At 35.2% G+C, this 24271-nt stretch overlaps 1 protein-coding gene across 19 annotated transcripts in view; it reads right to left on the bottom strand.

Annotated features, from left to right (window-relative positions):
* The window catches only part of Cplane1 (ciliogenesis and planar polarity effector complex subunit 1), a 136127-nt gene that overhangs the window by 89688 nt on the left and 22168 nt on the right, over positions 1-24271 (bottom strand). For 16 of the 19 annotated variants that reach the window (XR_009224697.1, XM_046422244.2, XM_046422247.2 and 13 more), the window contains 7 exons: positions 24060-24224; positions 20214-20387; positions 13757-13985; positions 12050-12189; positions 10142-10362; positions 9814-9978; positions 7361-7499 (listed from right to left, as the gene is read on the bottom strand). Coding sequence is in view for 18 of the 19 variants with exons in the window: in XM_046422244.2 (XP_046278200.1) it covers positions 7361-7499; positions 9814-9978; positions 10142-10362; positions 12050-12189; positions 13757-13985; positions 20214-20387; positions 24060-24224 (1233 nt within the window). In the remaining variant the exon portion in view is untranslated. The remainder of the gene's footprint in view (positions 1-7360; positions 7500-9813; positions 9979-10141; positions 10363-12049; positions 12190-13756; positions 13986-20213; positions 20388-24059; positions 24225-24271) is intronic. The other 3 variants (XM_058572061.1, XM_058572065.1, XM_058572071.1) reach the window with 1 other exon arrangement.

Genomic DNA, 24271 nt, shown 5'->3' with positions numbered 1-24271 from the left:
AATAATGGTGCTGCGACGTTCATAAAACAAATTCTCCTCAAGTACAAGAATCCAATAGACCACAACACAATAATTATGGGTGACTTCAACACACCTCTCTCACCATTGGACAGATCCTCCAAACAAAAGTTGAATAAAGAAACTATAGAACTCAATATCACAATCAATAACTTAGACTTAACTGACATATATAGAATATATCAACCATCATCAAGTGGATATACTTTTTTCTCAGCAGCACATGATCCTTCTCAAAAATAGACCACATATTATGCCATAGGGCAACCCTCAGTAAATATAAAGGGGTGGAGATAATACCATGCATTTTATCTGATCATAATGGAATGAAACTGGAAATCAATGATAAAAGAAGGAAGGAAAAATCCTACATCACATGGAAAATGAACAATATGTTACTGAATGATCAATGGGTTACAAAAGACATAAAGGAGGAAATCAAAAAATTCTTAGAGATAAATGAAAATACAGAGACAACATATCGGAATCTATGGGACACAATGAAAGCAGTTTTAAGAGGGAAATTCATCACCTGGAGGTCATTCCTCAAAAAAAGAAAAAACCAACAAATAAATGAGCTCACACTTCATCTCAAAGCCCTAGAAAAGGAAGAGCAAAACAACAGCAAATGTAGCAGAAGGCAAGAAATAATTAAAATCAGAGAGGAAATCAACGAAATTGAAACAAAAGAAACTATTGAAAAAATTGACAAAATTAAAAGTTGGTTCTTCGAAAAAATAAATAAGATCGACAGACCCTTAGCCATGCTAACGAAGAGAAGAAGAGAGAGAACTCAAATTACTAACATACGGGATGAAAAAGGCAATATCACAACAGATGCTACAGAAATACAGAAGACAATTAGAAATTATTTTGAAAACCTATATTCCAATAAAATAGAATATAGTGAAGACATCGATAAATTTCTTAAGTCATATGATTTGCCCAGACTGAGTCAGGAGGATACACACAATTTGAACAGACCAATATCAATGGATGAAATAGAAGAAGCCATCAAAAGACTACCAACCAAGAAAAGCCCAGGACCGGATGGGTATACAGCAGAGTTTTACAAAACCTTTAAAGAAGAATTAACACCAATGCTTTTCAAGTTATTTCAGGAAACAGAAAAAGAGGGAGCTCTTCCAAATTCATTCTATGAGGCCAACATCACCCTGATTCCGAAACCAGACAAAGACACCTCAAAGAAAGAAAACTACAGAACAATATCCCTAATGAACCTAGATGCAAAAATCCTCAATAAATTTCTGGCGAATCGGATACAAAAACACATCAAAAAAATTGTGCACCATGATCAAGTAGGATTCATCCCTGGGATGCAAGGATGGTTCAATATACGGAAAACAATAAATGTTATTCACCACATCAATAGACTTAAAGATAAGAACCATTTGATCATCTCGATAGATGCAGAAAAAGCATTCAACAAAGTATAGCATCCCTTTATGTTCAAAACATTAGAAAAACTAGGGATAACAGGAACTTACCTCAACATTGTAAAAGCTATCTATGCTAAGCCTCAGGCTAGCATCATTGTCAATGGAGAAAAATTGAAGGCATTCCCTCTAAAATCTGGAACAAGACAGGGATGCCCTCTATCACCACTTCTATTCAATATAGTTCTCGAAACACTGGCCAGAGCAATTAGACAGACGAAAGAAATTAAAGGCATAAAAATAGGAAAAGATGAACTTAAATTATCACTATTTGCAGATGACATGATTCTATACCTACAAGACCCAAAAGGGTCTACAAAAAAACTTCTAGAACTAATAAATGAATTCAGCAAAATGGCAGGATATAAAATCAACACGCATAAATCAAAGGCATTTCTGTATATCAGCGACAAAACTTCTGAAACGGAAATGAGGAAATACACTCCATTCACAATATCCTCAAAAAAAATAAAATACTTGGGAATCAACCTAACAAAAGAGGTGAAAGACTTATACAATGAAAACTACAGAACCCTAAAGACAGAAATAGAAGAAGATCTTAGAATATGGAAAAAATATACCCTGTTCATGGATAGGCAGAACTAACATCATCAAAATGGCGATTTTACCAAAAGTTCTCTATAGGTTTAATGCAATGCCAATCAAAATCCCAACAGCATTTCTTGTAGAAATAGAGAAAGCAATCATGAAATTCATATGGAAAAATAAAAGACCCAGAATAGCAAAAACAACTCTAAGCAGGAAGTGTGAATCAGGCGGTACAGCGATACCAGATTTCAAACTATATTACAGAGCGATAGTAACAAAAACAGCATGGTATTGGTACCAAAACAGGCGGGTGGACCAATGGTACAGAATAGAGGACACAGAGACTAATCCACAAAGTTACAACTGTCTTATATTTGATAAAGGGGCTAAAAGCATGCAATGGAGGAAGGATAGCATCTTCAACAAATGGTGTTGGGAAAACTGGAAATCCATATGCAACAAAATGAAACTGAATCTCCTCCTCTAGCCATGCACAAAAGTTAACTCAAAATGGATCAAGGAGCTTGATATCAAATCAGAGACACGCTGTCTGATAGAAGAAAAAGTTGGCTCCGATCTACATATTGTGGGGTCGGGCTCCAAATTCCTTAATAGGACACCCATAGCACAAGAGTTAATAACAAGAATCAACAAATGGGACTTACTTAAACTAAAAAGTTTTTTCTCAGCAAGAGAAACAATAAGAGAGGTAAATAGGGAGCCTACATCATGGGAACAAATTTTTACTCCTCACACTTCAGATAGAGCCCTAATATCCAGAGTATACAAAGAACTCAAAAAACTAGACAATAAGATAACAAATAACCCAATCAACAAATGGGCCAAGGACCTGAACAGACACTTCTCAGAGGAGGACATACAATCAATCAACAAGTACATGAAAAAATGCTCACCATCTCTAGCAGTCAGAGAAATGCAAATCAAAACCACCCTAAGATACCATCTCACTCCAGTAAGATTGGCAGCCATTCTGAAGTCAAACAACAAGTGCTGGCGAGGATGTGGGGAAAAGGGTACACTTGTACATTGCTGGTGGGACTGCAAATTGGTGCGGCCAATTTGGAAAGCAGTATGGAGATTCCTGGGAAAGCTGGGAATGGAACCACCATTTGACCCAGCTATTGCCCTTCTCGGACTATTCCCTGAAGACCTTAAAAGAGCGTACTACAGGGATACTGCCACATCGATGTTCACAGCGGCACAATTCACAATAGCTAGACTGTGGAACCAACCCAGATGCCCTTCAATAGATGAATGGATAAAAAAAATGTGGCATTTATACACCATGGAGTATTACGCAGCACTAAAAAATGACAAAATCATGGAATCTGCAGGGAAATGGATGGCGCTAGAGCAGATTATGCTAAGTGAAGCTAGCCAATCCCTAAAAAACAAATGCCAAATGTCTTCTTTGATATAATGAGAGCAACTAAGAACAGAGCAGGGAGGAAGAGCAGGAGGAAAAGATTAACATTAAACAGAGACATGAGGTGGGAGGGAAAGGGAGAGAAAAGGGAAACTGCATGGAAATGGAAGGAGACCCTCATTGTTATACAAAATTACATATAAGAAGTTGTGAGGGGAATGGGAAAAAAACAAGGAGAGAAATGAATTACAGTAGATGGGGTAGAGAGAGAAGATGGGAGGGGAGGGGAGGGGGGATAGTAGAGGATAGGAAAGGTAGCAGAATACAACAGTTACTAGTATGGCATTATGTAAAAATGTGGATGTGTAACTGATGTGATTCTACAATCTGTATTTGGGGTAAAAATGGGAGTTCATAACCCACTTGAATCTAATGTATGAAATATGATATGTCAAGAGCTTTGTAATGTTTTAAACACCAATAAAAAAAATTAAAAAAATAAATAAATAAAACTGAATGAGAGGAATTCTACTAGATAAATGACCTGGTTTCCTTAATAAATAAATGGCCTGAAAAAAATAATGGGGAGAGAGAAACTATTATACATTAAGAGAAATTGACATATCAAGGAAAATGCAATGTGTAGAGGACTCTGTTTGGTTCTAGATTTGAAAAAAAATAACTGAAGAAGTCATACTGAGATACTCAGGTAAATATAAAACACAGGATAGATAATATATAATGTGAAAGTATTTTAATTAATTTTGTTAGGTATAATAATGGAATTGTGCTTTCAAAAACTTCCTGTTGTGTTGACTACACATACTGAAGTACTTATGAGTAAAATCTCATGATATCTTAGATTTGCTTTCATGTGTTGACATCTGGTCGAGGTGGATAATAAGTACTTGAAAGTTCATTATCTTTTTAAAATTCTCTATAAGAAGCTTTAAAACAATTTGAACGTTTTTATTTTAGATAATTAGAAATGCAAACTTTTTAATCTAGCCAAATCACTTTTCAAAAACCGAAAGACCAAACTAAGCAAATTAAATAGTGACCCTTAAGGACAAAATTAAATTATTAAAATGTATGTTCAAGTGGCTAGGATTGTAGCTTAGTGATAGAGTGCTTGCCTAGTATGTGTGAGGTATCACAGCATCCTCAGCATCACATAAAAATAAAGAAAATAAAGGTACTGTGTCCATCTACAATTAAAAAAAAAAATTAAAAACACACGTTCCACATCCTAACACACCCAAGAGTAAAATATGTATCTGGTAACTTATCAGCTCCAAAGCACTTATCCTATTGCATAGTCTCATGTCATTTTAGCATACTTTCTTGCTTCTATTACTGATAGAAATGGTTGGGAAGAATGTCAGAAGCCCAAAGTTGAATTAGTTGGACCTATTTTAGCAAGCATATCAGCCAGCATAGGGCTCTCTTACTTTGTGATTTTATTATTCTCTGCCTCTGCCCACCTCCCCACATTCACTCCTCTGCCCCTCCCTTAAAATGTATAAAGAAATGGAAAGATTTTCAAACCAGTACAAGTACATACGCATTGATAGCAGCACTATTCAAGAGTCAAAAGGTAAAAAGAGCTCAAATATACATTAAGTGATAAATAAATTGTAGTGTGGCCATACAAGGAGTCTTATTCACCCACAAGAAGGCATAAATATTAGCCCATGCTACAACGTGGCTAAGCCTTTAAAACACTGTGTTAAGTGAAAGAAGCCAGAACTCAAAGGGATAGAGGGAGGAGGAAGTGAGAAGAAACTACTACATGGTTAAGAGATGCTCTGAATAGGTAGTGATCACACAACACTGGGAATGTACTAAATGCTACTGAATTATTTACTTTAAAATGGTTAAATTTGTGTTATATTAATTTCACTTCAATAAATTATTTCTTTAAAAAATAAAAATATATGTTCAAATCTTTATTTCAATCATTTTCAAACTTTTTTGTTTGTTTTGTTTCATTTTGTTTAGTTTTTGAGATGGGGTCTAGATATGTTGCTGAGGCTGGTCTTGAACTCATAGGGTCAAGTGATCCACTGACCTCAACCTCCCAAGTAGCTGAGTCTATAAGCACCACTACACTCAGCTTCATGTTTTATTTATGATCAACAATCTTCTAACTGGGATTTTTGTGAATTTAACTCATTACTTACAAAGTCCAAATTTTTAAAAAATACTATTGGATTGTACACACATTTCCAAAGGACAACTGCCTGGCCCTTTCTTTTGTTAGAGTGAATGAAAAGTCTATAAACTAAGCTCATAACAGCTGAGCAAAGCAATTGAAAAGCATTTTGATGCCATTATAGTTTGAAAACAGACAATCTGAGCCCCAGGACATTTATTATTTAAGATTAGTACAAAGGTTAAGTGAGTTATAAAGGACCATTTTAATCAAAGTCTAGAGAGATCAAGGCTTAATATTAATAGAATGTAAGAATTAACAATTAGAGAGAAAAATGTGGAATGGCATCCAAAGTTTTACTTCTTTTTAGGCTTATTATGCAGATAACTGGACATAAGACTATGAATAGGAAATGAATTTATAAAAGGAAATATAATAGAAAACTAATACTCAATATAGTCACAAGGAAGACATATTAACATAAAACTATCATTTGAACCCATCAAATTAATCTAAAGGAATTATAACATTTGGCATACTATTTTAAGAAATATAAAATAGGTATATTCATTAACTAAACAATTCTACTGCTAAGAATCTACCTAAGAAAATTATTTTAGGGGCTGGGGGTGTGGCTCAAGCGGTAGCGCGCTCGCCTGGCATGCGTGCGGCCCGGGTTCGATCCTCAGCACCACATACAAACAAAGATGTTGTGTCCGCCGAGAATTAAAATAAATAAATAAATATTTAATAAAAAAAAAAAAAAAAAAAAATACTCAATTAAAAAAAAAAAAAAAAAAAAAAAAAAAAAAAAAAAAATATTTTAAAATACAATAAAGGAACCTAATGTGTCAGAGGCAACTTAGAAGTGCAAAAACTGAATTAAATTTTTAATTTTTGCTAATAGAAATTTTCAGCTTAATAGCTATGGAAGTTTTTTAAATGGAAAAAATGTTTAGGTAGCATATGTTAAGTTAGAAAAACAGAAAACAAATGGTAAATCTATTCTGATAAGGTCAAAGCCTGTCCACTTCATGTTTGGCAGCATACCCTAACTTCAAGAAAATGACCACAGGTGGGGCTGGGATTGTGGCTCAGCGGTAGAGCGTTCGCCTAGCAGGGGTGGGACCCGGGTTGGATCCTCAGCACCACATAAAAATAAAGGCATTGTGTTGTGTCCATCTACACCTAAAAAATAAACATTAAAAAAAAAAAAAGAAAATGATCACAGGAAAAGCTTTTTTTTTTTTTTTTTTTTTTTTAATTGAATGTAGGAGTACTCTACCCCTTTTTAATTTTGTTTTATTTTGAGACACAGTCCCTTGAAGTTGCTAAGCTGGCCTCAAACTTGTGATCAATCCTTCTGCCTCAGCCTCCCAAGTAGCTGGAATTATAGGTGAGCACCACCAGGCAAGAAAAGCATCTAAATTTCAAATTTAAATAATGAAGCAACAAAAATAATATCATAATTTTGTATTATATAATAAATTCCTGGGGCTGGGTGTATAGTGCAGTTGGTAGAGTGCTTGCTTCACATGCACAAGGCCCTGGATTCAATTCCCAGCACCAAAAAAAAAAAAAAAAAAATTCCTAATTTAATACCACACTATAATGCATGTACATACATGGCTGTTAAAATTATAACATTTACTTGTAAACACAAAGTAAAATATTATACACCACTCCATACTTTGAAGAGTCAAATCATTTAAAAATTTTGCCAAATCAAATAAATTATACACCATTATTCACGTATAGGATAATTTCTAAGCAAGTAGTTCATTGTCAACAAACCAATTGCTCTAATGGAAACTTCATCAAGCTTATGGTCTCCAGTTGCTCCAGGTCTGAAGAATGCTACTCCTCCTTTACAGTAGTTAAGTAAGGACTGGGGGAAAGGATTCAGTGATGGAAGAGAACCTTTCATTCGAATCTGAAAGTAAAAAAATGGCAATACATTAATCTTGGTATAAATAATGTTGAGAGGAAACTACAGAAGAACAAGGCAGTTAAGATCAACCATATAAAATGGAAAACAGCATGATTCCTCTACTATGGAAGGACAATAGTCCTGAAATCAGCTATTCTTTCAGAAGCTTAGATCACAAATCTAATTCAAGAATTTCATTAGATTACATCTCAAAAGAGAAAAAAAGTTCTAACTAAATCATACTCCCTTGTCACTCAGTTTTGCTTATAAAAAACAACCTAAGGTTATTCATCCCTGGCTTACCCCACAGTTTAGAGAAAGAAAAGAAATACAGGCATCTAATCTCATTTAAGATAAAGTGTGTAGACTCCAAAACCAAAAAACAAATACAAAAAAATTTAACTTCATATATAACTTTTAAAAACCTAATCTACAATGACAGAGGTAGAAAGTCCTCACTTGACAACACTTAAAAAAATGACTCTAGGCAAGGATCATCAATAAATGCCATTGAGATTAAAAGTTGGAGGGCTGGTAGGGAACTTGATGGAAGATAACAACATAAACCCAAACCCACTGATCAATCTCACTACCACCAAAAGTGCCACATGTGCCCCATGACATGGTACAATGGGGAAGCATTATGAAGGTTCATTCCTGAATAGCACCAAACCTTCCTACCTCCATGAGTATAGGTCGCTCACCCATGTACAGGAAATAAAAGGAAACAAGAACGAGTTAAATGATGCTAAATGAAAAAACCATTAGACAAATCTAGAATATAGTACAGGAAAATCACCCTGTTTATCTAAATCAAGTTTTTTTTTTTTTTTTTTTTTTTTTAAAGAGGGTGGCTGTTATAGATAAAAGAAAAGGAATATAAGAGACATGAACCTGGGAAGGAAGGATAGCAAATAGCCAAGTAATCACTCTAACTTTGGATGCTTTGAACCCACTTATGGAACAGGTAAACATGAGAAGCGGAAACATGGGGATTAAGTGTGTTAAATCTATGGAGCCTATGTGCTCTCAATATGTTTCTAAAGAAACAACTTAATAAAGTCATCCTGGCCCTGCTCTGATGTAAGAAAATGGCCTTGTAACAACATATCCCAGGGCCAAGGAGTTTGCTCAAGACTCCTCCTTTGGTAAGAGGAAGATGGCCTGCTCTACTTTGAGGGTGGAAAGCTAAATGGCCTCAAGGTCTGTGAAATCAAATTCCAGACAAAATAAACAGGTGAAAGCCAAGACGATCAAAAGCTGCCTTTAGGTCCTCAACATATCATTTAATCTTATTGTAATTATAAATTTTCACCCTATGGATTTCACTTAGACACTCTTGACTAAGATACAGGGATTTAGAAATCTAATACAATCCAACTGGCAATCAAGAGCTAGGAGGTAGTGCTTGGGAAAGACCCTCTGGAAACTGTCCCTTAGCCCTAACTAAAACTAGGACTGAAAGGACACTCACAGAGACTACGCAAAGTCCAAAGTCCACACCACACACCAGAATCTCAGGCAAGAGATTTATTGTCAGTAGCACAAGGCAAACCCACAAGGCTGTGGGTTGGCACTCACAGAGCAGCTTTATAGCCCACAAGGGGAATTTCCTAAGCTGCTTAGGAGTTGCGTCATAAACTGGGGTGGGGCTGATCCTTTAACAGGCACATGCAGCACTTTCTCAGAATGGAAACTTTGGAGCCTCTAAATAAAATGGCTCCCGGTCTAAAATGGCGAATCTGATGCCAACATTGATCTGATACCAGTATTGATCTGATGCCAATAAGGACAAAATGCCCCATTCCTCTCGTTGAGCAGCAACAACAATCTCCCTTGAGGGTGCTTTTCCCACGCCCTTCCTCTTTCTCTTCTAATAAACTGCTAAACTTTGACCACACCTGTGTCTTGCTTGAAATCTCTTTTTAAGACACAAGAGCTGAGAACACACAACTTTCCAGTAACACACTGAAGCCCCAACAGAACAGAGACCTCTCCCCAGAGAGAAGTGAATTCTTCCCACACCTCAGTCCTGAATTGAGTTTATATTATCTTCAATGAAGAAATAAATTTAATTCCCAGGACCGAACTGACTGGACATTTTGTATTATTAGGCAGGATATAACTAACCTGGAGACCCAGTTCAAAGTTCTCATCTTTTGGCAGAAAGAATCTGCTCTTTTTATGTTGCATACCATAAATAAGCCTGAAATGTATGGATTCACAGGGCAGGACTCCTTGGAAAAGTGTTATTACAGTATAAGTATCAGTTTATTTCAGTTGTTTAACACAGCACATGAATAAGACATTCCCATACCTTCTGCATGACTTTTCTTGCCCTCCTCAGCTGCAAAATGTACCACTGTGCTACAGGAAAAGAACACCGAGTTGCCCTGAAGAGCAAGAGAACTCTCTGAAGTATTCCAGACACCTTTTGGCGATTGTCTTTTTCAGCTTTTACAAAAAGATCATCTCCATCTTCCTGGAAACAATAAGACAACCCATTTTAGTGATAATAAGAAAATTTAAAATGCTAAAGAAAAAATAAAGATAGGTTAATGACAATGCTTGACTTCAGGTTGACTATTTTTAAAACTGACCAAAATCAATTTTCAATTAATTAAAGGAATAATGCATAAGCTTACTTCACTAAGAATAGCTGGCTGGGGACAATATAATGGAGGAGCTGGAAGATACAAGCCGGCAGGCACTAAGCCCCACAGTCTCTTACTGAAGTCCTTGGCAGAATCTATCAGATGCTGTAAAGTGTCTGAAAGAATATCCACATCAGCCATAACTGATGCTTTCAGGACTTCTTGTACTGAACCAAATAGCAGATTTGCATCTTCCTCTTCAATGGGATCTACTAAATACAAAATTTGGTAAAATAGTTAAAATTCTCATTTAACTTCTCATCCTATTTTCTAAATTTTTTAAATCTGAAAAAGTAGATTCTCGAGAATACAATGGTTAATAAGCAAAACATCCAAACTTACAGACAAAAATTTATGAACTTTCTTGTTATTTTAAGATCATAAGCAATTAGAGCATGAAACTTTTTCTAAAACTAAAAAAGAGATACTCTAGGAACAACTACACATTTAATGTTAGAATATAGTCCTTAGTAAAAAAAAAAAATTGTAGTGGTAGTAATAATATTTGAAAAAATATCAATGGAAAAAACAAATACACCAAAATAATATACATTAAAATACAGCAAATCAACAAATGTTTCTTAATATACAACATTATGACAGAAGATGCTTAGTCGGGCTAATCCTGTCAAGAAGGGAATGAAAGAGTAATCTTTCTTTCAGTGGTCCATGACAATACTTTTATAATAATGTAATTAATAAAAAAAGCTTCTGAAGAAAATAGAAAATTGCAAAAGTCAGTTGTATTTTATGGCTTTAAAATATGAAAATATCTGTATACACACAGATATGTCCCAGAAGGCAAACTGAAAGGAGACATAGGACAGAATTGGAGATGAAAGGGTTTTTTCTATTACGAAGTACTTTAAGTACACTATGAACTATGGAATATAACATATACTCACTTGTCATCCATGTCTGATATTAACATTTCACTATATTCAATTTAGATTTTTTAAAAATATTTATTTTAGTTGTAGATGGACACAACACCACTGTTTTGTTTATTTATTTTTATGTGGTGCTGAGGATCAAACCTTGGGCACCATATGTGCTAGGCGAGCGCTCTACCTCTGAGCCACAACCCCAGCCCCATCAATTTAGATTTTTTAAAAATAAAATATTATATATTAGGGCTGGGGTTATGGCTCAGTGGTAGAGCATTTGCCTAGCATGTGTGGAGCACTTGGTTCGATTCTCAGCACCATATATAAATAAATAAAATAAAGGTTCATTGACAATGAAAAATATTTTTTAAAATATTACATATGTAGCTGAAATTCCTTGCATATCAATCATATTCCATCTTTCAGAGGTAGCCATTATCCAGAATTTGGTAGAGACACAACTGAAATTCCTAACAGACAACTTTTCTACATGCTACAAAGTTTAACTTCATTTTCTTATTCTTCAATTCTTGATATCTCTCTACATATTGTTTATATTTGTCTTTATCTCTATATTTATGTAGAGATGTATATATATATTACATGCATATTTTATGGATATCATGTATCCATAAAATAAATAAATAGCTCAGATTTATCTTTTTATTAATTGGCTCTTAAACTGGTCTAACAACTTGAGTTTTTGTTTTTAAATCAGACTGAGGCATAATTTACATTCAGTAAAACTCATCCTTCTCAGTGAACTTTGATATATCTGCACAGGCCTGTAAGAACACTTCCATCACTCTACAAAATTCTTTCATTATGCTTTGTAATTAATTCCTCCCCCACTACTCCTAGGCAACCACTGTTTCCTGTTCTTATACTTTTATTTTTTGTAGAATCATATAAATGGAATCGTACAATATAAATCTATCTCCAGGTATTTATAAACTTCTTATATTACAAAATTTATATTAACCTGATGTCAGACCTTATGTATGTAACACACCTGTGAATTGTTTATATTTTGAGCCCATTTCCTGTTTTCCTTCCAAAGAGGTTGGTTGACCTAAAAAACACTGCAATTTTTTCTGAAAAATGTGAGCTGGAGTCATATTTAATGGTAGCTTCGGACACTTTTTTTTGGACCTGAAATGACATCAAATTAAGGGAAATGAATCCAAACTTTGATAAAAGAAAAGCTCAACGGTAGACACTTGCCTAGCATATGTGAGGCCCTAAGCCCAATCCCCAGCACCAGAAAACAAACAAGAACTAAACAAAAATTTAAGAAATAATGGAAAGCCAGGTATGGTGGCACACATCTGTAACCCCAGCAGCTCAGGAGGCTGAGGCAAGAGGATTGCAAGTTCAAAGTCATCCTACTTAACAATTTAGTGAGGCCCTAAGCAATTCAGGGAGACCCTGACTCTAAATAAAATACCAAAATGGCTAGGAATGTGGATCAATGGTTAAGTGCCCCTAGATTCAATCCTCCAAACAACAACAACAAAAAGATGAAAAGAAAGAAACAATAGAATCCACACACTCTATTCACCCTACATACAAAAAACAAACAGTGTATTAAGGCCCTCCCTAATTATAATCCTAATACATTTTCCCACTCTTATTTCCTACTGCTATTCTACATACATACTTTATCCAAACTGAACCAAAACTTAATTTTGCCAAATGCCATTGCTCATACTTAGGATGTTTTCTTTGAATGTTTACTTAATTCATCCAAATCCTATATGTCCTTTGATTCCCATTTCAAATGACATCTCCTACATAGTATTTCCTGTCTTTCCTCCACTTGACAATATCACTGTCCCCATGGTACCACTGTCCTTTTCTTACCACACCAACTACTATGTAAATTATAATAATGCTTTGTCCTATTTTCTCTATTAAAGTATAAATGCCTTAAAGCATTGAAACTATGTACATTAAGTTTATATCTACTAAAATACCTGACGTTAAGCTTTGTACAGAGCAGTTTCTTAAGAAATAAATATAGGGCTAGGGATGTGGCTCAAGTGGTAGCATGCTTGCTTAGCAAATGTGAAGTACTGGGTTCGATTCTCAGCAGCACATAAAAACAAAATAAAGATATTGTGTCCACCTAAAACTAAAAAGTAAATGTTAAAAAAAGTTAAGCATATAAAATGTGGTGTCATGGTATTTTCAGTTTAATTAAAAATAATGTTAAAAAAAAGAAATATATATTGAATTAGTGAATTGAAAAACTTCATAAAAGACACAGCAATGCCATAATATTCTGAAAAGTTGAAAGATCAGATTAATTTAAAACTCAAATCCTATTTGGGATAAACTCTCCCACTGACTATATGTCCTTTAAGGGCATTACTAACACATAAATATGTTAAATGCTTTATTATAAATAAGCAAGCCACTGAGCTATCCAGCACAGTAATCACTATGTTACATAGCGTGTGGCTATGTAAATATAGGTGAAATTAAACTCAAAATGAAGCTCATTGGTCTCACTAGCCACATTTCAAATGCTCAACAGTTGCTTGTAACTAGAGGCTACCCCATGCACATTGAGCACATACAGAATACTTCTATCATTAGAAAGCTCTTTTGGCCAATGCTGAATAAAGAACTCCACATACGTAAACACCAACAATAAGAGAAATATAAGCTACTTTACATGATATTGTTATACTTAAGCTTACCTAAAAATACATACCTCACAAAATTGCTATCATGTTTATAGAAGAGTTGGAAGGCCACGCCAATTGCAACAGATGTCTTCCAGTCTCCAAGTTTATATGCTAACCATATAGCCTCTGTAACCAAGCCACCAATGAACAATAATTCAAGGGCATATTCAACTGTCCACACATTAGAAAGATTCTGGTCTCTAACAATACTGGCCACCTTGGAGTGTTGCAGAGGAATAAGTCGAAGAGACTGCTCTGTGAATAAGTTAAAGAAAATGGATATTACAATTACACACATGCATCCAAATTCAAGCCTCCCTACATTTTATATTTATCTCTTTAATTAGTATCTTCTAAACAAGACCACAGAAAGGAAGATACATACAAAATGGGCTACAATAATACTAAATACACTAGAACAGTTTTTTTCAACACTGAAGAATATGCTTCATTCACAGTGAGCCATGAAAGAAATAATAGAATTCCTAAAAAATGAAACAGAACAGAAAAGAAACATACAGAATGAATCCATTAACTCAAAATAAAAGTAAATACCGTTTAATGAGACATTTGTGTCAGATAATATGTACATAGGTATACATATGAACATGTACCAGGTCACAGTACACAATTTATTACTGTGGGCTGCTCAGAAATATAAGCCTATTTTTCATATCAGATTATGAAATTTGGAGGGCTGAAATGGTGTTTTATCTGACTTTGTATTACCCATAGTGTTATGCAATAAAAAAAACAATTTCAAATAATAAGTATACAAAGTGTTCAATATATTAGTGTTCATTAATAAGAGGGCTTATTGTAGCTCAGTGGTAGTACTTGCCTAGCATATGCAAGGCCCTAGGTTTGGTCACCAGCACTGTAAAATATATACAAGCAAATAAATGAAAGAGGAAGTTTTATATAGGCATGTACCTATATTCCCAGCTAATCAGGGGACAACAGTGGGAAAATTACTTAGGCCCAGGAATTTGAGAGGAATTTTGGTAACATAGTGAGAACTCATTTCAAAACAAACAAACAAAAGAATAAAATGTGTAATATTCAATAACCCGTGAATAAATGACAAGATTCTAGTTTGGCCTGGAATTCAACACAAAGCGGTAATATCCTTTCCACAAGACCTCTGTACCTTTCACTAAAGTAACTTGAGGCAACTTGAAATATGATGACTACAATGTTATTAAAAAATACATGTTGGAGCTGGGGCTAGGACTCAGTGGTAGAGTGTTCACCTGGCACGCATGAGGCATTGGATTCGATCCTCAGCACCACACAAAAATAAAATAAAGGTATTATGTCCATCAACAATTAAAAAATTACACACTAAAAAAAAATCATATTGGAGCTGGGAACAGTGGCACATGCCTGTAATCCCAGTGGCTAGGGAGGCTGAGACAGGAGTACTGTGTGAGTTCAAAGCCAGCCTCAGCAAAAAGCGAGGCATTAAGCAACTCAGTGAGACTCTATCTCTAAATAAAACACAAAACAGGGCTGGGGATGTGGCTCAGTGGTCGGGTGCCCCTGAGTTCAATCCCTGGTACCAAAAGAAAAAAAAAAAAAAAAAATATATATATATATATATATGTGTGTGTGTGTGTGTGTGTGTGTGTGTGTTGGCTGAGTGTGGCACATACCTGTAATCCCAGTGGCTTGGGAGGCTGAGGTGGGAGAAACACAGTTCAAACTCAGCCTCAGCAATTTAGGCCCTAAGCAAAAAAGTAAAAAAGCCTGGAGATGTGACTCAATGGTTAAGTGCCCCTGAGTTCAATCCCCAGTGCCTCAAATAAATAAATAAATATTCTGATGGGGAATAAAATGAGGAAAGTATGTTATGTGTATATATGAATATGTCACAATGTATCCCACTGTTATATAGAATTATAATACATCAATTAAAAAATAATTAGAAAGTACACATTGAAGCTAGACACTGTGGTGCATGCCTATATTCCCAGCTACTTGAGAGGTTGAGATAGAAAGATCCAAGTTCAGGACCAGGTCTAGGCAACCTAATGAGATCCTATCTCAAAATAAAATAAGAGGGACTGAGGATCTAGATCAAAGATACAACACTTGCCTAGCACACACAAGGCCCTGTATTCAATTCCCGGTGCTGAAAAGAAGGAAAAAAAAAAACTATGTTGAAAAAATTTTCACTCCTTCACTCAAAATAAAATTGGTCAATGGCATACATGGGTTTCTGACCCCTGAAATGAAAAATGAAGTGATTAGTTTCTTATGTGGACTATATTGGCCAACCCTACATTAGGCACTAACATCAGGCTCTTTGAAAAACATCTGGATTAAAAAAAAAAATTCAATCTCTAGGGTATCTGATTCTGTGTACACAAAAGAGTTGAGGCAAATTTTTTTTTAATTTTTTATTCACTATAAGCAAGGCAGTATGCCATTAAAATAATTTGAATTGTTTAATATTCTGAAAATTATACTACTTTCATATATTTAAAAAAGTTTGCCACTTTTTACAGTATTACATAAAATAAGCTACTGAAGTCCCCAGTACATTCTGTCATTAGCTCTGACTAGAAAAAGTAACATCAAACAGATGCTAAGACTGCTTACTTTACCATTTTCCAATATATTGGGAAACTAAAGGAACTAAAGCATAGATACAAAATTTCAGGTATTTAAATTTTCAATAATCATAATCTCAAGCATGGAAAGAGACTGCAAAAACCTTCTTCCATTCTCACTTCTTACCAGGAAGACATTTATGTGGGGAATACAAAGGTGTGTCTCTGTGCTTTTATGAGTGTTTATGAATGTATCTGGAAACAGTTCAATGATTCTATCACCTTTTTTCCTAAACTGGGATAAAGATCAGCCTTACTTAGTTATATCAAGCAATCCGTAAAGATGAGAACCATAAGCAAACAGCAAAAATCTTACAGATTTATACAAGAAAGATAAGCAATTGAGATAGAGTTTCTCAAGACCAGGATTTTATCTTTTATTCTTTTAGGTTTTTCAGAAAACCACTTGGAATACTACCTTTGTTAGTAAAATAATATGGATTAAGGACATAAATTGTCACAAACATTACTATCAAAAGCAGAGAATACAATAAAGTGATATATTCCTAAGTTATGACAAAAAAGAATATAAAACCACTATAATAATAACAAATGTCAAGCATTTGAGGAAATAAATTCTATAATCTGGGTGTCTTGGAGGGAGGCATAAAGGTCAGAGAAAAAAATAAGTGCAGGCTGTAGTCAGGAGCAGGCACTGGAGGTCTAACCAAGAAGATATGGTCAAAGGACAGGAGTGTGACACAGGAGTGTGTCCCCCGTCTCTGCTCCTACCAGCACCGTAAAAGAAGCCATATCAAGTGAGGGCTACTTCTCTTCTTTCTCAAGGAAGTAGGAGTCTACTAGAAAGGAACCACTGGAAAAATTTCCTTATTGATCCTATCTCACACACCTCATTTCCCAGGGACCCAGAACTTCCCATAGAACCACAGATGGCACTAGCACACTGCAGTAGAAGAAGTCCAGCTGGGTGAGGATGGTCCTTCATTCCCGTCCACATCCCAAAACAATCACAGATCAGAGTCTAAATATAGGGTCCAAAATCCATGGTTGGGTGATTAGCTACTAGTTCTATATTGCATTAAACTTCTAATTACACTCTACCTAGTACCATGTGTGCCTTACACATACTTTTCCACTCATGCCATCTCTTGTTTCAAGCCCAATATAACTTAAAATTCAGATTCCTTGCCATACCATCCGAACCCTTTTCTGACTACATCTCCTGTCACTTTCTCCCTCGGCTTTTAGTCTACAGCCACATCAGTCTCAATGTCTCAAACACATCCAGCTATTTTTAACTCAGGGCTTTTACACAAGCTCAGACTGGAACACTCAGACCTCAGGTGTCCAAGGTTGGCACTTTCTAGTTACTAAGAATTCAGCTCTGGATTGGGGTTGTGCTCAGTGGTAGAGTGCTTGCCTAGCATGTGTGGGGCACTGGGTTCAATTCTCAGCACCACATATAAATAAATAATAACACAAAGGTCTATTGACAACTAAAAAAATATTTTAAAAAAATGAATTCAGCTTTAATTTCACCTACTTGGAGAGATCCAACCTAAATTTCCAGTCTGGGGGCTGGGGTTGTGGCTCAGTGGCAGAGTGCTCACCTCACAAATGCGAGACCCTGGGTTCAATCCTCGGCACCACATAAAAATAAATAAATAAAATAAAGGTATTGTGTCCAACTACAACTAAAAAATAAATATTAAAAAAAAATTCCAGTCTGAATACAGTTTGGGTTTTTTTGATTCTGGGGATTGAAGGGCCTCTTGCATGTTAATCATGTGCTCTACCACAGCCCCTAAATTCCTAATCTGAAATAGTCACAGTGCATTATTCTATTCTAATTCTCTCCAAAACAATAGTCAATACTTGATAAGTCTTATTTAATGTTCATTTATTTAATATTTTGTCTCAAACTATTGTATGTAAATTCCATAAGAGAACAGGTTATAATATCTGTTTTGTTCACAGCTGTTAGAACAAATCTGTTTTATTTAACAAAAAAAATTCTACAAATGTTTTCATTTATCAATTTCATGTAATACAAGCTAACATACTGTCAGGAACTGCATAATGACATTTGGTCAATGATAGGCCACATGTATGATGGTCCCATAAGGTTATTACATGACCTAGTGAAGTCCAAGTCATCCTAGTTTGTGCAGATACTTTATGGTAGTCACTTGTTGAAACCATCTAACAATGCATTTCTGAGAATGCATCCCCAACCTTACACGACATGACTGTACTTGAAACTCCCAGTCAACTACCTGATACAGTCAGCACTTAAAACTTAGTAGACAGGGGCTGAGGTTGTGGCTCAGTGGTAGAGCACTTGCCTAGCAAGTGTGGGGCACTAGGCTGGATCCTGAGCACCACATAAAAATAAAATAAAGGTACTATGTCCAACTACAACTAAAACAAAAATATTTAAAATAAAAAACTTAGTAGACAAATACTACACTATCTCACTTATATGAGGAATTTAATAAAGCTGAATACACAGAAGTAGAGAAAATTATGGTCACCAGAGGTTGGAGGTGGTGATGGGGGAAGGAATGAAGAATTACTGATCAATGGGTGCAAAGTTTTAGATAAGTAAGAATAGGTTTTGAGATGGATTACACAGCAAGATGAGTACCATCAATAACAATGCATTTATATTTCAAAATAACTAAGAGAAAAAATATCAAATGTTTCACCAATGACAGATGAGTTGAGGGATGTTAACTCAGCTTGACATAATTATACATACACATATATGAAAATACAACACTGTAACCCATAAATGTACAAAATTATGATATCGATCAATTATAGTATTATTTTAAAATAAACTTTTTAAAATCAGTATAATGAATGAATGTCACAGAAGTTCATTTATATATTTATCTCCAAGAGGGCAGGGCAGTTATCTAGCAGAGGATTAGGTTCATTTAGACCCTATTAATGAAATAACTAAATAGACAAAAGTTGGGAAGGGGATGTAGTGTTCAAGCACTTGACTAACATGTTTGAGGCCCTGGGCTCAATTCCCAGCACTAAATAATAAATAAATAAGTAATAAAGCAACCCCCCCCCTACTTTTAATACTGGGAATTGAACCCATGGGTGATTTACCATTAAGGTACATCCCAGTCCTTTTTATTTTTTTGAGACAGGGTCTCATTAAGTTGCTCAGGCTGGCCTTAAACATTTGATCCTCCTGCCTCAGCCTCCTGAGTTGCTGGGATTATAGGCATGCACCATCATACCCAGTTAATAATACAAATTTTTAAAAATAAAATAAAATTTTTAGCTGGGTGTTGTGAGTGCACACTTGTAATCCCAGCTATTTGGGAGGCTGAGGCAGGAAGATCACAAGTTCAAGGCCAGCATGGCAACTTAGTGAGACCTTGTCTCAAAATAAAAAATTTTAAAAAGCTGGGGGTATAGCTCAGAGTCAGAGCAACCCTGGGTTCACCCCTAGTACTGCAATTGATCAATTAATACATGAATATAAAATAATAGAGAAAAGTAAATAGTCCAAATAAAATTAAATTCTAAATTAGTAGATGCAAAATTTGTTAAATTTCCACATTTTCACATAAAGATAGCAGCTCTTTCACATTACAAGTAGAAACAAATGCCCAAATTTTGTGAAAAACAGTACAGTACATATTCATTAAAAATAAAACCAGGCAATTACTTTTCTCAAGTATAATTTATTCACAGGTAGTACTTGGGCACCTCCTATGTGCCAGGTGCTATGCTAGAATAGTGCCATTTCCATAAAATAATGAATTTATTTATCTATTTATTCATTTATTTATGAAACTATTTATTTATTTATCTTTGTATAATGTAGTTTAAGAATTATATGTAAAATGAAAAGTGAGAAAATTACATTTTACCATAGTACCTGTTTTAATATGAAGTGGAGGAAGAACATTCACACTGTGAGGAGGAAAAATACAAAGCAGCTGATTGGTGAAGTAGGCAGCCATGAAACGAGCCATGGCCTGGATGACTCTTAGTGCAGCCTCAGGATAGACGCGTCCAGACACCACAGACTCACAGCCAGACTGGTTAGGGTCTAAGGAATACAGAAAATGCCAAAAAGTAGTAATATTTAAGTTTATTTTAAAAGAAAAAAAGTATAATTAAAATTTTTCTGAAATGAGCACCCATGGCCTATACAAGGTAAATTATAATAGGTGTCCACACTTTTGAATAAGAACAAAATAATTATTCATGATGATTGCAAATATACTTACAAACTATACACAACTTTTATCATTTTATTTTTATTTTTTTTAAGAGAGAGAGAGAGAGAGAGAGAGAGAGCACGAGAGAGAGAATATTAATATTTATTTATTTTTGCGGACACAACATCTTTGTTTCTATGTGGTGCTGAGGATCGAACCTGGGCCGCATGCATGCCAGGCGAGCGCGCTACCGCTTGAGCCACATCCCCAGCCCTCGTCATTTTATTTTTAAAATGGAGAAATTTCTATAAAATGATCTAGCTAAGATGGACTTGTAAATTTAGCACCTCATTATTTACTTTTCCTTTTTCCTCTCTTTCCTTTTGTGTCTTTTGTTTGTTTGGTTTTTGTTTTTTAATGACATGAGTAGGGTTCGCTATGAAGATTAAAAAGCATCAAGTTAGGGGCTCACTGCTTTTTTTCTATAACATTGGGTCTGGGAGATACACTCCCATTAGTCATACATAATGCCTATATACAAGTATAAAGGCTTACTAGGATAAGATTCTTTTTGTAGCAAAAAGAAAGTAGACGAAAAAGAATGGAGGGGAGATGGTGGTGATAGAGGGGAGTTACATCAAACTTCTGGAGCCTAGTTGGAGGTAACTTAGTGGTACAATACATACTCGATAAAGCACAGGGAGTTTCAATACCTGGCACCAAAAGAGAAAGAAAAGGTAATTCTGAATCTAGCAGAATTATGTTAATAATGGCAGCCTTAGGCAATAGAAATTAAATAATACACAATGATTTAATAAGGCAGGTGTGAAAAAGAGTTAATGTAACAGGCCTCACAGCCTGAAACACCCTTGGGTGGCACCTGGAAGCTTAGATTTTGGAAGGATTTTCAGTATGCTAAGAGTAGCTCACTGGGCATACACTGTAAAAACAAGGTGGTTTTGTTGAATACCTGTTTTCCCTCTGAGAGTATTGAATACTGGTGTGTGCCACATAAGACAGGAGCTATGTGACCAGCCCTTGTTGAAACCCTGAGCAGAATCTCTAATGAGCCCTTGTAGATAACATCTCACATGTGTTGTCACACTTCTCACTGAAGGAATCAGACACATCTTGTGTCACTCCACCAGAAGGAATCTTGGAAGCAAATGTCAGGTTTTCTCCAGGTCTCACTCTAGATGTCATTTCCCTTTCTGATTTGGCTCTGAATCCTTTCACTGTATAAATCATAGCTATGAGCATGACTGTCTACTAAGTGTTGTGAGTCCTCCAATGAATCATCAAATCTGGGAGCAGTCGTAAAGACCCCCAACCCAGGAAGTATATGCTTACTATATTTTATTTTATTTGTTTTTTTTAATTTTTTAATTTATTTTTTAGTTGTAGTTAGACACAATACCTTTATTTTACTTATTTATTTTTATGTCGTGCTGAGGATTGAACCCAGGGCCTCACACATGCTAGGTGAGCACTCTACCACTGAACCACAACCCCAGCCCTGCTTACTATATTTTAAAGAAGCATCATTAAAAAATGAAACAGCTGGGCTGGATGGTGCACACGTGTAATCCCAGCGGCTCAGGAGGCTGAGACAGGAGGATCGTAAATTGAAAGCCAGCATCAGCAATGGTGAGGCACTAAGCAACTCAGTAATATACAAAAAAAGGCTGGGAATGTGGCTCAGTGGTTGAATGTCCTGAGTTTAACCCCTGGTACCAAAGAAAATAATAATAATAATAAAACAAATGAACTACTGAAGCTAAATCATGTAAAGACAACTGATGAAGAAAATGAAGATCATCCAATCATTTAAAAAGCTGGGTGCAATGGTACATGCCTATAATCCCAGCAACTCAAAGGATGAGGAAGGAGGGGCTGGGGCTGTAGCTCAGTGGTAGAGTGCTTGCCTAGCATGTGTGAGGCTCTGGGTTCCAGCCTCAGCACCACATAAAAAACAAATAAATAAACAAAGATACTGTGTGTCCATTTACAACTAAAAAACATATTAAAAAAAAAAAAGTGAGGAAGGAGGATCACAAGTTCAAGGCCAGCCTCAGCAACTTAGTGAGGCCCTAAGCAACTCTGTGAGACCCTGTATCAGAATTTTTTTTAAAAAATTAAAAAGGGGGGCTGGAGTTTTGGCTCAGTGGTAGAGCACTTGCCTATGGCATGTGTGAGGCCTGGGTTAGATCCTCAGCACCACATATAAATAAATAAAATAAAATATTCATTAAAAAATAATTAAAAATGACTGGAGATGTAGCTCAGAGATAAAGTACTACTGGGTTCTATTCCCAATATCAGAAAAAAAAAATCATACACAAAAGTCTCATTCATACACAGCCAGTCAACCTTTCTAGAAGGCAACTTGACAACAGAATCAGAAAATCTTCAATTGTGACTACCCGATTCCTAAAGAAATTACGGTATTCACAAAGATTTACGTACACTAAAGCATTCTTTAAAACAGTAAATGTGTGGCAAAAGCTTAAAATGTACAATAATGGGAATATACACACACACACACACACACACACAGAAAGGCCCTAAACAAAAAGGTAATACACTGTAATTTTCTTTATATTTTTTCATATTTTCAAAATTGTCTAAAATGAATGTCATAATAAACACACATTTTTTAAAATATTTTTTAGTTATAGATGGACATAATACCTTTATTTATTTATCTTTATGTGGTGCTGAGGATCAAACCCAGAGCCTCACACATGCTAGGCGAGCACTCTACCATTGAGCCACAACCCCAACCCTAAACACTAAAATTTAAAAAGATATGGAGCTGTTGGTATAGCTCAATAAAGGAGCACTTGCCTATCATGTGTAAGGTCATATGTTTGATCTACAGCACTGCAAATAATAATAACAACAATAATAATAAGTATATACATAAAAATATAAGGTTTCCATATTAAAAATAATATGAACTCTACTTAGGAAGACCTGATCTATTTAGAAAGTTCTGCTACTTTGGGTCTTTCAGGCACATTCATGCGTGTGTGGTATATAGCTAACAGCTGATTACCCTTTAATCATTATAAATATATTAAGTGTTCATTCATATATATTTTCCCCTCTGCTTTCTGTTTAATTTAAATAATGGCTTTGAAAACACACAATCCAGATACTCTACAGTCTCTTACACAAATTAAAGAATACTCAGAATGCCTCAGAAAGTGATTACATGACGTTCTAAACCACTTTCAGCAACATTTAAAGAAAATAGAAACATATTAAGGAAAAATACTGGATACCTGATATTGTATCTAATAAATGGGGTCTGAGAGAATATTTATATCAGTTCAGCAGGCAATTATTGCTATAATGTGGGGATCTTACAATTAAAAATGAACAAAACAAAAAAACTCAGTATGATCCTTGTTACTGAGAAACTGACAGTCCAAAATGTAACATAACTTATTCAATGTTGAGGCAGAAGAGCTGACATTTATGTATAAGCAATGTCTTATAGAATCCCCTAAATATGAATTAACAAGATTAAATATATTGAGTTTTTAAAAGCATACCTGAACAATCTTCATTTTCTTTAACAAGTAGTTGCGACCATCTCAGTATTTCTCTTACTAGCTGATCACATAATCCTTGAGCATCATTTAAATTATAGCTATAAAGGTAGCAGTATAATAGAGAGAGATAATAGCGTATCTGAAAAAAACAGGTCCTTCTTCCTCCTGAAACAGGAAAGAATTAAGCTTACCTTAAAAGCAAGTTAACAAGA

The sequence above is a fragment of the Marmota monax genome, unplaced genomic scaffold (assembly GCF_021218885.2).
Source record: "Marmota monax isolate L192 unplaced genomic scaffold, Marmota_monax_Labrador192_F-V1.1 WCK01_AAM20220418_F8-fsc00077, whole genome shotgun sequence".
Classification (NCBI taxonomy): Eukaryota; Metazoa; Chordata; class Mammalia; order Rodentia; family Sciuridae; genus Marmota; species Marmota monax.
Note: the sequence above shows the minus strand (reverse complement) of the source record. Positions and strands in the feature narration are given on the sequence as shown.